Source organism: Thamnophis sirtalis, unplaced genomic scaffold (genome assembly GCF_051295495.1).
Source record: "Thamnophis sirtalis isolate CommonGarterSnake01/CBP01778 unplaced genomic scaffold, rThaSir2_p1.2 scaffold_8, whole genome shotgun sequence".
Lineage (NCBI taxonomy): Eukaryota > Metazoa > Chordata > Lepidosauria > Squamata > Natricidae > Thamnophis > Thamnophis sirtalis.
This window is the reverse complement of record NW_028261388.1, coordinates 366,103-380,372: the sequence shown is the minus strand read 5'-3', so window position 1 is coordinate 380,372 and position 14,270 is coordinate 366,103. Positions and strand designations below refer to the sequence as shown.

At 57.3% G+C, this 14,270-nt stretch overlaps 2 protein-coding genes across 2 annotated transcripts; one reads left to right on the top strand and one right to left on the bottom strand.

Annotated features, from left to right (window-relative positions):
* Nucleotides 1-267: 267 nt before the first annotated feature.
* LOC106556773 (hemoglobin subunit beta-1) lies at nucleotides 268-1,433 on the bottom strand. The gene is made up of 3 exons (XM_014075759.2): nucleotides 1,267-1,433; nucleotides 948-1,170; nucleotides 268-492 (listed from the first exon to the last, which is right to left on the bottom strand). The coding sequence occupies exons 1-3, from the start codon at nucleotides 1,356-1,358 to the stop codon at nucleotides 364-366; spliced, it is 444 nt and encodes a 147-aa protein (XP_013931234.2). The 5' UTR covers nucleotides 1,359-1,433; the 3' UTR covers nucleotides 268-363.
* Nucleotides 1,434-7,221: 5,788 nt separating this feature from the next.
* On the top strand, nucleotides 7,222-12,958 carry CDCA8 (cell division cycle associated 8). The gene is made up of 10 exons (XM_087720928.1): nucleotides 7,222-7,440; nucleotides 7,524-7,652; nucleotides 7,750-7,790; nucleotides 7,910-7,985; nucleotides 8,870-8,994; nucleotides 9,899-9,978; nucleotides 10,990-11,088; nucleotides 11,190-11,316; nucleotides 11,558-11,644; nucleotides 12,237-12,958. Exons 1-10 carry the CDS (start codon nucleotides 7,341-7,343, stop codon nucleotides 12,279-12,281), a joined length of 909 nt encoding a protein of 302 aa, XP_087577054.1. The 5' UTR covers nucleotides 7,222-7,340; the 3' UTR covers nucleotides 12,282-12,958.
* Nucleotides 12,959-14,270: the final 1,312 nt, after the last annotated feature.

Here is a 14,270-nt window from a genome sequence, read left to right as displayed (position 1 = left end):
GCGCCGATGCCGGGAAGGAGCCACGGAGGCTCTAAGAGAAGCCGCGGCTCTTCTCTGCTCCAGCCCTTCCCGACAGCCCGTGTGCGGCAGGGGCTCGGCAGCTTCTGTTACTTGGAAAGAGACGGGGGGCTTTTCCTGACTCAGGTGGAAGACTTTTCCTTCTCTGAGGCCCTCCTCGCCCCGCCCCAGCAAGAGGGAGACCTCGGCCGCTTCCCTCCCCGTCTACCGCCGCCCTCCCACCGGCCCCAAAGCCACGGACGGAGTCGGTTCAGTCTGCAAACGTTTATTGTCTGAGCAGGTCGGGGGGCTGGAGCGCCACCCTGGGAGGGCACGAAGGGCGGCCGCAGCCACTGCGGAGGAGGCCTAGTGGTACCGGTGGGCCAAGGCGTGGGCCACTACTCCCACCAGCTTCTGGTAGGAGGCCTGGACGTGCGGGGTGAATTCCTTCCCGAAGTGGGACGCCAGCACTATGATCAGGATGTCGCCCAGCAGCTGCGAGAGAAAGAGGCGCCCATGTTAGACCGGGATGGCGGGGGGGGGAGGCTCAGGGCCGAAGCCCCCCCCCCCCCAGCAAAAGAACGTGGTCGGGGGGAAATTGCGGAGGAGTCGCCGCTGCCCGCTGGGTCTCCGAGGTCTCCTCCTGCTCTGAAGAGCTCCTTTCCTCGGCCGCCACCTCCGTCTTTGCACCCGGCCACGAATCCCAAGGGCCCTCTGGAAAGGCGGGGGAGGGGGCTTGGGGGGGGGCGAGAAGGAAAGGCCTGCAATCTGGACGCTCAGCAGGAGGAGGAGGAGGAGGGAGGACTGGGGGATCCCTGGTGCCCTCTGAGCTGGGTGGTTCCCTTGCAGACGTTTCGTGACCCAACTGGGGAACCTCATCCGGGCTGGGAGGGAGGGAGGGAGGGAGGGGGGGATCCCCGGGGAAGCCCTGCCGGGAGGGGCCGCCCCACCTTGAAGTTGACGGGGTCCACGTGCAGCTTGTCGCAGTGCAGCTCGCTCAGCTTGGCGAAGCTCTCCTTGACGCCCTCGGGGTTCTTGACGGCGTCCGCGAAGGCGGTGAAGACCTTCTTCCCGTGGGCCTTGACCTGCGCATTGCTCAGGATGGCGCCCGCGTTGCTCAGGTTGCCGAAGCTGGTGAAGAAGCGCTGGGTCCAGGGGTAGACGATCAGCAGCCTGCAGCGGGGGAGCGACGGTCAGCGCCCGGCGAGCAGCGCCCTCTCGCCCCCGCCCGCCTCTCGCCCCTCGCCCGCTCCCCTCCGCGGGGCTCACCTGGCCAGGGCCTCTGCGCCGATGGCGGGCACGTCCACCTTGCTCCAGATGGCGCTGATGGCGCTCTTCTCCTCGGCGGTCCAGTGCACCATGACGGGCGGCTGCGAGTGCTGCTGTCGGGGCTGAAGGAAGGGAAACGGCCAAGGCTGCGGAACCGGCGCCGTGGCCGCCTTTTATACCCTGCCTGCCGGGAAAGGAGCCCGGGGGGGCCACTGGATCTGGGCCGCCCAGGGAGTGGGGGGGGGGAGCCTGCCGGGTGTGGCTCTGCCGGGCCAGCCGGAGGCCAAGATAGCTGCCGGGCCCTCCTCTTCTGGCTCCTGGAGGTGGGGCCAGGGCTTCCTTGGGGCTGGCTGAGCGGGGCTAGCCCGACCACCGGGGGCGTTGGGAGTCGCCAGCAGGCCCGGGAGCTTTCCAGAAAACTCACCTGCGATCTGGCTGTTGTTCGGCTCTGCAGAGCTGCTGGGAGGAACCCCCCCCCCACTCATCGGGTGGGGTTCCCATGAGGAGGCCACTGCTGAGCCCCTTCCCCCAGCAGAGAGGGTCCCTGTCCTTCCTCCTGGCCTTCGCTGTCCCAGAGGGAGCCAGGATGGGATGGGCTGCAGGGTCGGGGTCCATAGGGTGGGGAGGTCCTGTCCAGGGTGCCCCTTAGGTGCCCTTCTCCACCCAGCCTTCCGCCTGAAAGGGGGTTATGGGGGGGGTGAAATAGACTTTGAGGGCCAAATAGAAAAGACATCCTTGGAGGAAAGGACTTTGCACCAGTAAGGAAGCGGAGGGAAAGGGGACTCTCTCTCGCCTGCCCCAGAGAGGCTCTTCGCCTCCAGGGGCCTCCTGGCCACCTCAGCCTTTGGCTCCACTGCCTGCAGATGTGCTCCAGCTACCCAGCCTGTTTCTGGGCATCCCCGGATGGGCAGCTGGTCTCCTCTGGTCAAGGAGGAAAAGCCAGGAGACCCACTTCTATGGGGGGCAAGTAGGGAGGCATGGCAGAATGGGACCTCGGAGACCTTCTGGGGCCCAGAGCCTTCCTGGCAAACGGCTGTCCAGTCTCTTCTTGAGAACCTCCCGTGATGGAGCACCCGGAATTTCTGGAGGTTCCAGGGCTCGATTGTTCCCTCAGGAAATTCCTCCTTGTTTCTAGGTTTCTTCTCCTTTAACAATAGGCCCATCCCTTCTTCCTTGCACCTTGGACAATGTCTAGGATCGTCTACGCAGCCACCGCCACAAAGCACTGGACCTGGGGAGGTGGGGGGGGCCTTGAGTTTTGCTGCTCAGTGCTGGGGATTCTCTTAGAGAGGAAGAGCAAGGGTGCCTGATGAGGGGGAAGGGCCGGGGGGCACAAAGACCCTCTTGCCGTGCCCTGTGAGGCACAATATTGAATGGAGACCCGAGAACCTGTTACTAAGCATCAAACCAGAAAACTTAAGCAGTTCAATAGGGCAATTGAGCCTGCATATAATTGTGGCCGCAAGAATAACCTATGCACAATTTTGGAAATCCACCACTATACCGCCGGAAGATGCCATAATTAAAAAGATCTACGAATGTGCAGAAATGGACAGAATGACGGGTTGGCTGAGGGACAAAGGAGAAACGGAACATTATCTTAGCTGGAACCTATGATATATGTGGGCGACAAGGAGAACAGCAGGGACTTAAAATGGGGAAAGTTAACATAGGTACCGTAATAGATCCCTGAATCTTGCAATGAGAAGATGTGGCTTAGAGACCTAATAATGAGGAAAGAAAGGAAAAACTGGGCTGTGAATGACTGTCACCGTGGGGGAGGGGAGGGGAGGGGGGGTTGTATGTTTAAAACGGCATTTGTATCTGTATGTTTTACTTTATATTGTTATGTATGATTTGTCTTGCTTATGTCGTTGCATTTATGTCGCTGTATTTTTCTTCCTGTTTTTTAAAGGTAATAATGTTTAATAAAAATTATATTTAAAAAAAATATATTTTGCAAATGCTATGGGAGGGGATGTTCCAAGCTATCTCCATAATTTTGAAAGGTTTTCTTTTAATGAACTGAAGTCCTTGGAATGCAGATCCTTCCACTATCATACAAATATTATTGTGTCGAGATGTTGGGACAGCCCTATCTTCACAAATAAGATGGAGGCAGAGGCTCCATTTGTTTCAAGATCACATGAGTGTTATGGCTGTTTTATGCCAGTGTTTCTCAACCTTGGCAACTTGAAGATGTCTGGACTTCAAGTCCCAGAATTCCCCAGCCAGCGAATGCTGGCTGGGGAATTCTGGGACTTGAAGTCCAGACATCTTCAAGTTGCCAAGGTTGAGAAACACTGCTTTATGCTGCAACGGTGAAACCAAACTTAGAATCCTCCATCCAACATTACAAAAGAGGTGTTGAGCTCTGTAAAAAGTCCAGAGAAGATTCCTCTGGAGGTGATAAAAGGCCCTGAGGCTAAATTTCAAGGTGAATGGCTGAGGGAAGGAAGGACCAGGGTGGTATGAGAGGGGTCTTCCAGTATTTGAGGGGCTGCCACAAAGAGGAGGAGGGTCATCCTGTGCTCCAAATCCCCTGAAGGCAGAGAAACAACAGCTGGAAACCAAGGAGAGAATCAGCTGGAAACTAAGGAGGGATTTCCTGACAGTGAGAACAATAAATGGAACGTCCAAGAAGAGATTGGACAATCATTTGTCTGGAATGGTATAGGATCTCCTGCTTGAGCAGGGGGCTGGACTAGAAGACCTCCAAGGTCCCTTCTGTCGGAAGAGAGGAAAGGTTACGTAAAGACATGCGCAGCAACATGCCATGATCTCAGTAGCTGGTTACCTCTTAACCTATGAGCTCACCTAATTAGCAGAACCAGCTGTAGGAAGAGAGGGAAGGTTATGTACAGGCATGCGCAGCAACCTGCCATGATCTCAGTGACCGATGACCTCAACTGTTTATGAGAACCAGACAGTTCCAGGAACCACCTGGATATGTGAAGATCCTACCCTGGCTGGGATTGACAAGGAGAACGTACCAATAAGATGCTGTTGCTACCTATGCTCTTGCTTTGCTTGTTAAAACTACTGTACAAAAGACAAATAAACTCTGCGCAAGGCAGGCAGACACACATTTCTATTTTTATCCTTAGATTCATTTTGTTTGTGGGGAATTTTGCCCATTGTTGAAAGAAAGACTCAATTCGGAAAGTATCTGAAAGTATCTGAGAACATGCAGGAATGACAAGATAGGATATATATTCACAACAGAAGTTTAACCAAATTTAATGTGGAAGAAAGGATGGCACATTCTACCATATTTGGTGGTCCTGTACTGAGGCCACGAAATACTGGAGAAGGATTAAAAAATGGCTAAAAGAGGTTACCGGGGCAAACATGGAATGGAGACCTGAGAACCTTCTACTAAGCATTAAACCAGAAAACATGAGCAGTTCAATATGGCATTTGAGCCTGCATATAATTGTGGCCGCAAGAATAACCTATGCACAATTTTGGAAATCCACTACCATACCGTCGGAAGATGCCATAATTAAAAAGATCTATGAATGTGCAGAAATGGACAGAATGACGGGTTGGCTGAGGGACAAAGGAGAAATGGAACATTATCTTAGCTGGAACTTATGATGTATGTGGGCGACTAGGAGAACAGCAGGGACTTAAAACGGGGAAAGTTAAAAGTGAACATGGGTATCGTAATAGATCCCTGAACTTTGTAATGAGAAGATGTGGCTTAGAGACCTAACAATGAGGAAGGAAAGAAAAAAGTTGGGCTGTGAATGACTGTCACCACGGGGGGGGGGGGGGGAGGGGGGTTGTATGTTTAAAATTGTATTTGTATTTGTATGTTTTACTCTTTAAAAAATGTATAACTAATGAATGCCGATACAAAAGGCTGTATATTTACTCTATATTGTTATGTATGTTTTGTCTTTTCTTATGTTGTGTTTTTCTTTCTGTTTTTAAAGGTAATAATGTTTAATAAAAACTATTTTAAAAAAAAAGAAGTTTAACCAAATTTAAGCAAGCACAAAAAGGAAGCAAGTCAGAAACGGCATCGTTTAGTAGAGGTAGTCCTCGAGTTACGACCATAACTGAGCCCCAAATTTATGTTAAGTGAAATAAATTGAGAGGCAACTAAGGAGCCACTGATTCGAGTTCACGGTCTCCTGAATTGTGCTTGTTCGAGCGCGTCAAAAGGGTGATATCTCACTCGCTGGTCATTATATCCATGTAATTATTCTCATTGTTTCTTTGTTCACTTTTATTGTTCTAATATTCCGCTTCTCTTCTGCTTACACACATTTCCATTTTTCTTCCTTTATGCCGGTCCTTGACTTACGACCACAACTGAACCCAGAATTTCTCTTTCTATGCGAAACATAGCAAAGTCAGTAACACGGTCGTTAAGTGGATCTGGCTTCCCACATTGACTTTGCTTGTCAGAAGGATGCACATTTCACACTTACGACCGTCCCAGTATCCCTATGGTCACATAGTCAAAATTTGGATGCTTGGCAACCGGTTCATACTTATGACGGTCTCTGTGTCCACATGATCACTTTTTGCAACCTTCTGGCCAGCAAACTCAATGTGGACTATTGGCTAACTTAACTACTGCACTGATTCACTGTGACAAGAAGTCATTCAAAGGAGCAAAAGTCACTTCAGAATCAGAACAGAGCTGGAAGGGACCTTGGAGGTCTTCTAGTCCAGCCCTCTGCTCAAACAGGAGATTCTACACCATTTCAGACAGGTGACCATCCAGTCTCTCCTTGAAAACCTCCAGTGATGAAAAACCTACAACTTCTGGTGGCAAGCTGTTCCACTGGTTAATTGTCCTCCCTATTAGGAAGTTTCTCCTTAATTTGAGGTTGCTTCTCTCTTTAGTTAGTTTCCATCCATTGTTTCTTGTCCTCTGATGCTTTGGAGACTATTTTGACACCCCCCCTCTTTGTGGCAGCCCCTCAAATACTGGAAGGCTGCCCCCCCCCCTCCTTCTTTTCTCTAGACAAATGTTTCACTTAGCACTATAAGTTTAGGGCTCAACTGTGGTTGTAACTTGAGGACTCCCTCTGTCCTGAGACGGGAATGTAGGCTTACGGTTACTGGCGGGGGGGGGGGGGATGCGGGAAAGCTGGGTTGGATGAGATCGGAGGGACGAGGAGGCCAGAGGCTGCCAGGCTCTGATAAGGGAATCAGCAGGTCCCTGGCATCGCCCACTTCAGCGCCAGGCCCAGGTCTGCACTCGCCTGACAAGCTCTGGGGAAGGCACGGCCCAGCTGTGGGGGGGGGGAGCAAGGAGCCCTTCCCCAGAGAGAGCCTTGCTGCCCCCAGAGGGGCCAGGATGGGAAGCCAAGGGCAGAGGGCCAACGGAGGGGGGTGCCCAGGCATGGGGGGAGGGAGGGGGCAAATCAGCGGAAAGTGGGGCAACCCCGAAGCAAGCCAGGTTGCCCCCCCCACCCCCACCCCCGTGGGAGCTCTGCAGGGCTGCCTGGGTGACAAGGAAGGCGGGAATGTCCCAGGCGAGCCGATCGGCAGCTCTCCCGGCAGAGCCGCTGGCGTTCAGGGGCCCCGGGCGGGACTAGGAGACCTCCAGGGTCCCTTCCGGCCCTGCGCCCCTGTTCGTTCTGCAGCTCTGGGGGTTCCCCGGCGCTCCGCTCCTCCTGGCGCCCGGAGACCCTCCGGGAGGACCTCGGCCCCTCCCCAGCCCCGCAGACTCCTTGACTGCCGGCACCCGGGGAAGAGCCGGGCCAGCCCCGCTTGGCCGCGGAGCGATCTCGGCGTGGCCCCCTTTCCTCGCCGGGGACGCCCCTTTCGACCCCCGCAGCCACCCCGCTGCGAGCCCCCAAGTGCCCCGGTGCCCCCCGAGGGGGGCGGGGATCCACGTGCCAAGCGCGGCGGGGCGGGGCAAGGGCGGGGCTTTCCCTCGCCGGGGCGGAGTCTTGGCAGCAGCAGGAGGAGGAAACTCTCGGCCACGCCCCTCTCTCGCGCGGGGCAGGCCGGGAAAGGCGGAGCGCGCCTCCTCCTGATTGGCCGGGCGGGGCGCGCGCCAAGTTTGAACCGCCGCCACCTTCCCTCCCTCCGTCTCCGCTGCCTCCATGGCGCCCGGCAAGAAGCGGCCGACGACCCGGGGCGCCCCGAAGGCCTCTGCGCGGGACAAGCGGGTGGACGCCTTCCTGAAGGACTTCGACCGCGAGGGTGAGGCGGGGGGGGGAAGCAGAGGGGAGGGGGCTGGAGATGGGGGGGGGGCTGCGGCCGTTTGACCGGAGCGCCTCTTGCAGTGCGGTCGCGGCTGGCGCAGGTGCGGGCGGCGGGCAAGAGCCTGAAGAAGGACGCGGAGAACCTGAGCAACATGGAGGTGCTGCGGCTGCCGCTGGCGCTACGCGAGATGAACTGGCTCGCCTTCCTGGGTAGGTCTCCACTCCCCCCCCCCGCATGACACCCCTCCCCCGCCCGGCCTTCCGCCCCCCCCTCCGCTAACCCCCCCCTTCTCCCTGCCCCCTGCAGCCCTGGGAGGCAGCGACCGCGCCCTGGAGAAGGTGGCCTCGGTCAGTGAGTAGCCCGGGGTCAGAGGGGGAGGGGAGGGCTGGGCTGGGGGGGGCGAGGGGGGCCGCCTACCACCCCCTCCCCTTCTGAGCTCTGCCCGGCCTCCTTGTCTCCCCTGCAGAGCGAGGCGGAGATCGCGGAGATCACCCAGCTGGCCTCCACGGCCATCCAGACGCCCTTCCGGATCGCCAAGAAAGGTGAGAGGGGGGGCGGGAGAGACGGGGGAGGAGACCCCGCCTGATGCTCTCACGGTGCCCCCGCTGTGGAATCGAGTGAGGGACCCTGGAACCCCGAAGCCAGGCTCACTTGAGGGGAGGGAGGTTCCCGCAGACAAAAGGATGCACTGGCGTTTATACACTCCAGGAAGGGGGGAGAAGTTGGTGCAGCCCTCCATCCTCCTCCTCCTCCTCTTCGTTCCTGACCTTCCCTGGTTGTTGGGCCGGCAATGCTTGCTGATTTTAGGCCTCTCTTATCAAGCGGGATCCATTCCATGACTGCCTTGCTCCATTCTGACACATACATGTATATACGTACATAGGCATGTCTTCTGATACCGTCATACATTTGCATGGGTAGCAGATGATATAAGCATCTACATTCATAACTGACGAGCTCCCGCTTACTTCCCCACCCTCTCAGAAAGACTTACAGGTAGTCCTCGGCCTACGACCACAACCGAGTCCAATATTTCTGTTGCTGAGGCAGCCGTCAAGGGAGCCTCGTCCCACTTTTCTCGGCACGGCTGTTAAGGGAATCACTGCAGTTGTTAAATTGGCAGCAAAACAGGCCTCCTCGGTTTTACTGGCCGGAAGGTTGCAAAAATGGCCACAGGGCCCCAGGACACTGCGACCGTCGTAAATATGAACCGGTGGCCGAGCATACAAATTTTGATTATGTGGAGACTGTAATGGTCATAAGTGTGAAAAGTGGCTACAAGTCAAATGGCCACTAAATGAATGGCCGTAAGTCGGGGACTGCTAGCGTTGCCTTAGCAAAGAGAAACCGTCACAGCCAGAGCAGCTGCGGCGATTCTGGGAACGGAGCATCTCAAGGTTCCCTCCCTGCATCTCTTCCTCCACAGCCAAGCAGACCATCGAGACCATCGATGAGGAGACGGGGGCGTCTCTGCTGCCCGCAGGGAAGAAGTCCAGGCAGGAGGACCAGGCGGCCGTGGATCCGGAGGGGGGGCCCCAGAAGCCGGGGAAGGTGAGCCTCTCTGCGCTCGCTCCTTCGTCCTTGGCCAAAGGGCCCTGCTGCGGCTCCCCTCTGGGCTTGAGGGCTGCTTCAAGAGCCAAGGTGGCGCAGTGGTTAAATGCAGCACTGCAGGCTACTGCTAGATCAGCAGGTCAGCGGTTCAAATCTCACCGGCTCAGGGTTGACTCAGCCTTCCATCCTTCCGAGGTGGGTAAAATGAGGACCCAGATTGTTGGGGGTAATATGCTGACTCTCTGTAAACCGCTTAGAGAGGCCTGAAAGGCCTATGAAGCGGTATATAAGTCTACTGCTATTGCTATTGCTATTGCTTCTGCCTCAACAAAGCAGGCAGACTTGAAAGATTCTGCCCCACAATGGATCTTTCTCCACCAAAGTCCCCCCTGCGCTTCTAAGGACAAACAGTGGGAGGAGGTTAACAGGCATTAAAATTGTAAGATGGACGGCTGCAGGATTCGTGTATGGCCACTCTAGAGAAAAGAAGGACCGGGGTGGGGTCATGATAGCAGTCTTTTAGGATTTGAGGGGGTCCACCTATTCTCCAAAGCCCCTGGAGGCAGGAAAAGAAACAGGAGACCAATCAGGGAGAGAGCAAAAACTGGAATTAAGAAGAAAGTTCCTAACAGTAAGGAACGTTAGCCAGTGTGGAACAGCTTGCCACTAGAAGTTGTGGGTGCTCCAACACCGGAAGCTTTTAAGAAGAGACTGGACAACCATTTGTCTGAAATGGTATGCGGTCTTCTGCTTGAGCCAGGGGGTTGGGCTAGATGTCCTCCAAGGTCCCTTCCAGCTCTATTCTGAATGGGGTGGGTGGATGAGTGAGCTACGGCCTCGAAGGAGGGTTGGGGCTGGCGAGCGCTTGGGGAGTCCCTGGTCCCAATCCCCGCCTGTCTTCCAGGTGCAGACCTCCACCAAAAGGCCCCCAAACGCCAAGAGGACCCGCCCCCCTTCATCCCGAGCCAAGAATTTCCGGAAAAGGTAACGGGTGGGAAGCCGCCAACAATCCAGCTGGGAGGCCAGCAAGGACTCCCCGGGCCAAGCCTGAGCTCCAGATACTCCCTCCTATCGGGGGTTGAAATGGGGTTGAGCTCTGGGAGTGGAGCCGAAGGAGGCCCCAGGAGTTGTCCTTCAGGGAGGCCTCCTTAAAAGGGGCCAGGGAGGAGGAGGAGGAGGAGGAGGGGCTTCCCGGGAAGCTCTGGGGGTCTCAGGAGGCCGCAGCCGCCTAGAAAGCCAGCGCACTCCCTGGGCTGCCCGAGTGGGAGGAAGGGGGCGAAGGGAAGGCTGGCGCTGCTCTAGGTCAGGCTGCCCACAGAGCAGAACTGGGGAGCGTGCAGAGCAGAAGAAGGAAGGTGGGGAGGGGTTTGGAGGAGAAGCCCCCCGCAAAGGAATGTTTGGCCTAGAGAAGAGGAGGCGAAGGGGGGACGGGGGAGAAGGTTGATTCTCTCAGGCCTCGGAGGGGAAGACGAGAGCCAGCAGGGAGAAGCTTTACAAGCGGGACCTCTTGAAGGCTGCTGGGCTTCCCAGAATGCCCCGGCCAGCCCAGCCGTCCTCTGCAGGCCTCCCGGTGGCCCCGCTTGGAGGGCCCTGCAGTCCAGCTCTCCACAGAAGGTCCACGCCGGAGTGAGAGAGGAATTTCCCGGCTGTGGAGCTTTTAAGGGAGGGAAAGGCCGGTTGTGGCTCCTCCGTTTGGGTTTCTCTGGGACGGGCAGAGCAGAATCGGGATGGGAGACCCCCGAGGAGCCTCCCAAGACGAAGGGGCTGCGATTTCTTCCAGGGGGCAGGACGACGCTTGTCACTTAAGTCATAGACGCCCCTGTTAAACGAGACGGGCGGTCAAGTGGGGTGGGGGGCTTTGCCTTCCCGGCCTGCCTCTTGAGGGTCCATCATTAGAATGGTGGGCTGAGCAAGGGGGTGGACTTGATGCCCTCAAGGTCCTCCCAAGCCAAGGGCTCCCACAGCGTTGACCCTCTGGCGGCTGCTGTCTTTTAGCAGGCTCAGCAAAGTGAACCTCGTCACGCCGGCCAGCCGAGGGAACCCCACAAAAGCCGCCACTCCTCTCTTCACACCTGCCGGCAAGTTTGACTCCAGGTGAGCCCCTCCACCAGGCAGGTCCCCAGGGCCTCCTCCAGTGAGGGGGAGGGAGGGAGGGAGGGCTGGCTCCTCATCTCGCCTGCTCCTTCTGCCCCCAGCGTTTTCAGGACGCCCGGCCTGCGGGCCCCTGCTGCCCACGAGCGGACCTTCAGCATCTCGGTCAACGGCAGCCCCCTGGCAGACAGGAACGAGGTCTTCCTCACGGTGCCCCTGGGCGGAGGAGAGGTGAGGGCTTTCGGGCAACCGGGGGGGGGACGGGGGGCGTAGAAGCCCCCTTCGCCCAGAGGGGCAGCCCTCTCCTCTCCCTGGAGTGGAAGGGCTGGGGGCTCCTCAGCACAGGCACGGCAGCTGCACCTGGGCTGGGGCTCCTGCGGGAATTGGGGGAAACGGGGGGGGGGTCGGGGGGGCTTCTTGCGCCTATCCGGAAAAGCTGCTCCAGAGTGGGGTCCTTCTGTTCTCTGCCCAGAACGTCCAGATCAGGGCCAGCGAGCTCTCGGAGAGGGACCTGGCGGGGCTGAGCGCACAAGCCCTGGGCAGCATGAAGAAGCTCTCGGTAGGCCTGGCTGCTTTTCTCCCGCTTTCCGGGGTCCTTGGAGCCTTGTCCACAGTTGGCCAGCCTTCCTGGATGCCTGGGGTCTCCCGGGAGGGAAGGTGGGAGGGAGGGGTGGCCTCTTGATTCCCAGGGACCCCTTTATGGCCACCCCTCTTGCAGAAGCCGCTCTGGGGGTCCACAGGGGCCAAAACACCAACACAGCCGTAAAATAACCGCTGGGATAAAACATGGCAGCCGCCAGCGCAGTGCAGCCCCTTGAGGGCCGACTCCATTTCAGAGAAGCTGGAAAGGGGCCGGATGCGGTGCAGAGGCAGGAAAGGCCCTGGTGGCTCTGTGGCGCCTGTGGGCTGGCAGATGGGTGGGGGGCAGCTTTGCTGGGCGGAGGAAGAGTGGGGAGGGGAGGGGCCCCTGCTGGGATGGCCAGGGCTGCATTTCCATTCCCCGCCCCGTGTGGCTTTCCGTCTGGAGCAGGAGGGGCCCTTCTCCATCCCGGCTCCTCCGTGCAGTGGCCGGGGAAGGCTGTCTAGAGGGTGAGGGGCATTTTCTGCAAGAGGACCCTCTGACGCCCCCCCAACGGCTCCTCTCCTTCCAGAGCCAACTTGTGCAGCTCTGCAGCCGAATGGGCAGCCACAAGTAGAGGGGCTTCCGACCAGTCGCTTCCGTCCTGTCCTGGGGAAGGAAGATTTCGCTCGCGGACGACGTCCTCCAGAGGCTGCAGAGGGCGGGAATCGGACCTCTGGGGGTCTCCGCCGACTTTGGCTTCCTGCAGACACCCCCCCCCCCCCTTGGTCTTGCTCCCTTTGGGGAGGCCTCTGCTTGAAAGGGCTTAGACTCTGTCTGGGGTGGTGGTTCTTTCGGTTGTCCTGTCCCTTCTCCCCCCACTTCCTTCTCCCCTTGTGGCCGGCGGGGACTGATCTCCGTTATCCAGGGTCGTCCTGGCCGGCTGGACTGAGCCTTTCCTGGGACGAGGCCCAGCCTCTGCCTGATCCACCCAGCAGGGGCGAGCCAGCACCTGTCCTGGGGGGGGAGGAGGCTGAGTGGCCCTGCCCTGCCACAGGGTGCCTCCCGGGGGGCTTCCTGCTTCTCCCGGCCGCCCCTGTGTACGGGGGGAGAAGGTGACAGGGGTCAGAGCAGCCCTGGCGCTGGGTGTGGGGGACAAGACCCCCCACTCCCCCCAATGAATGCTGGCTGCTTTCTGTCTCCATGGTCCTTCCTTTCCGAGCCCTTGTGTGGCTTTCTATTTATCTTCTTCCGTGGGGTGCAAGGACTCCACTGCCTTAATATTTTTGCATTTTACAATAAAGTTTGTTGTCGTCTTGAAGGTCTGTGTGGCTTCTTGGGGTCATTCTGAGCATGCAAAGTGGGGGGGGCTCCCACACCTCCCCCAGTCCCCCCCCCTTGCACCCGGTTGCCCCCTTTCCTTCCCAAAATGGAGGTTTGGTTGGCCCCAAAGGACGTGTAGAGGCTCCATGCAGGGAGCCTGGGTGCTGCCTGGGGAAGAGGCGGCTGCAGGAGGAGGCCGGACTAGGGACAGGGTCTTGGGACAGAAGTCAGCTGCCCCACTGCAGGGTTAGGGGCTGTGGGGCTTCCTGATCAGAGCAAGGAGGAGTTCCTCCTCCCTTCTGCTTTGCTCGGCCGCTTTCTGGCGCCTGGTGCTGAACGGAAGACACGGAGGCCCCAGAGCAACTTCCCTGAAGCTCTTCCAAGACGGCAGCTAGAATCTCTTCGGAGGCCGAAAGAGCCGAGCAGGCGAGGGGATGCGAAGGTTTCCTCACAAGTGAATGCGAGGAGTCGCACAAAAGAACGTCAAGGTGAGTTACGTCATCCGTGGCTTGAAGGCGGTTTTGCTGCTGTTGCTCTTTGGGAAAATCCCCAGGAGACGGGCAGGGAGTTCTAGTCCCGCCTTAGGTGTGAAAGCCTGCTGGGTGACGGCCGATCCCCAAGGGACGGGGAGTTCTAGTCCTACTTAGGCATGGAAGCTGGCCGGGCGACTTTGGCCACCTCTCCCGCCAACCACTTCACAGGATTGTGGGGAAAGTAGGAAGAAGTATTAAATGTTTACTGCCTTGCGTTGTTTACAAAAAATAATAAAAGTGGGCTATAAATTAACATTTTAAAAAATGAATGTTCCAAAGGACACGCGTGACATGAGCACAGAAACATCGAGGCTTCTGGAATTGCATCGGACACGAGAGCAGCCGCGTCCTCAGCCTTCGCCCTGTGAGGGTCCCTGCGTGCCTGTCGTATAGCAATAGCAGTAGACTTAGCAGTAGACTTATATACCGCTTCATAGGCCTTTCAGGCCTCTCTAAGCAGTTTACAGAGTCAGCATATTGCCCCCAACAATCTGGGTCCTCATTTTACCCACCTCGGAAGGATGGAAGGCTGAGTCAACCTTGAGCCAGTGAGATTTGAACCACTGAACTGCAGTTAGCAGTCAGCTGAAGTGGCCTGAAGTATTGCACTCTAATCACTGCGCCACCTCGTCTGTGATGGAAGTGTTCATTAAGAGGCTTCCTTAGATGTGGCAATAGCAATAGCAGTAGACTTATATACCGCTTCATAGGGCTTTCAGCCCTCTCTAAGCGGTTTACAGAGAGTCAGCATATTGCCCCCAACAATCTGG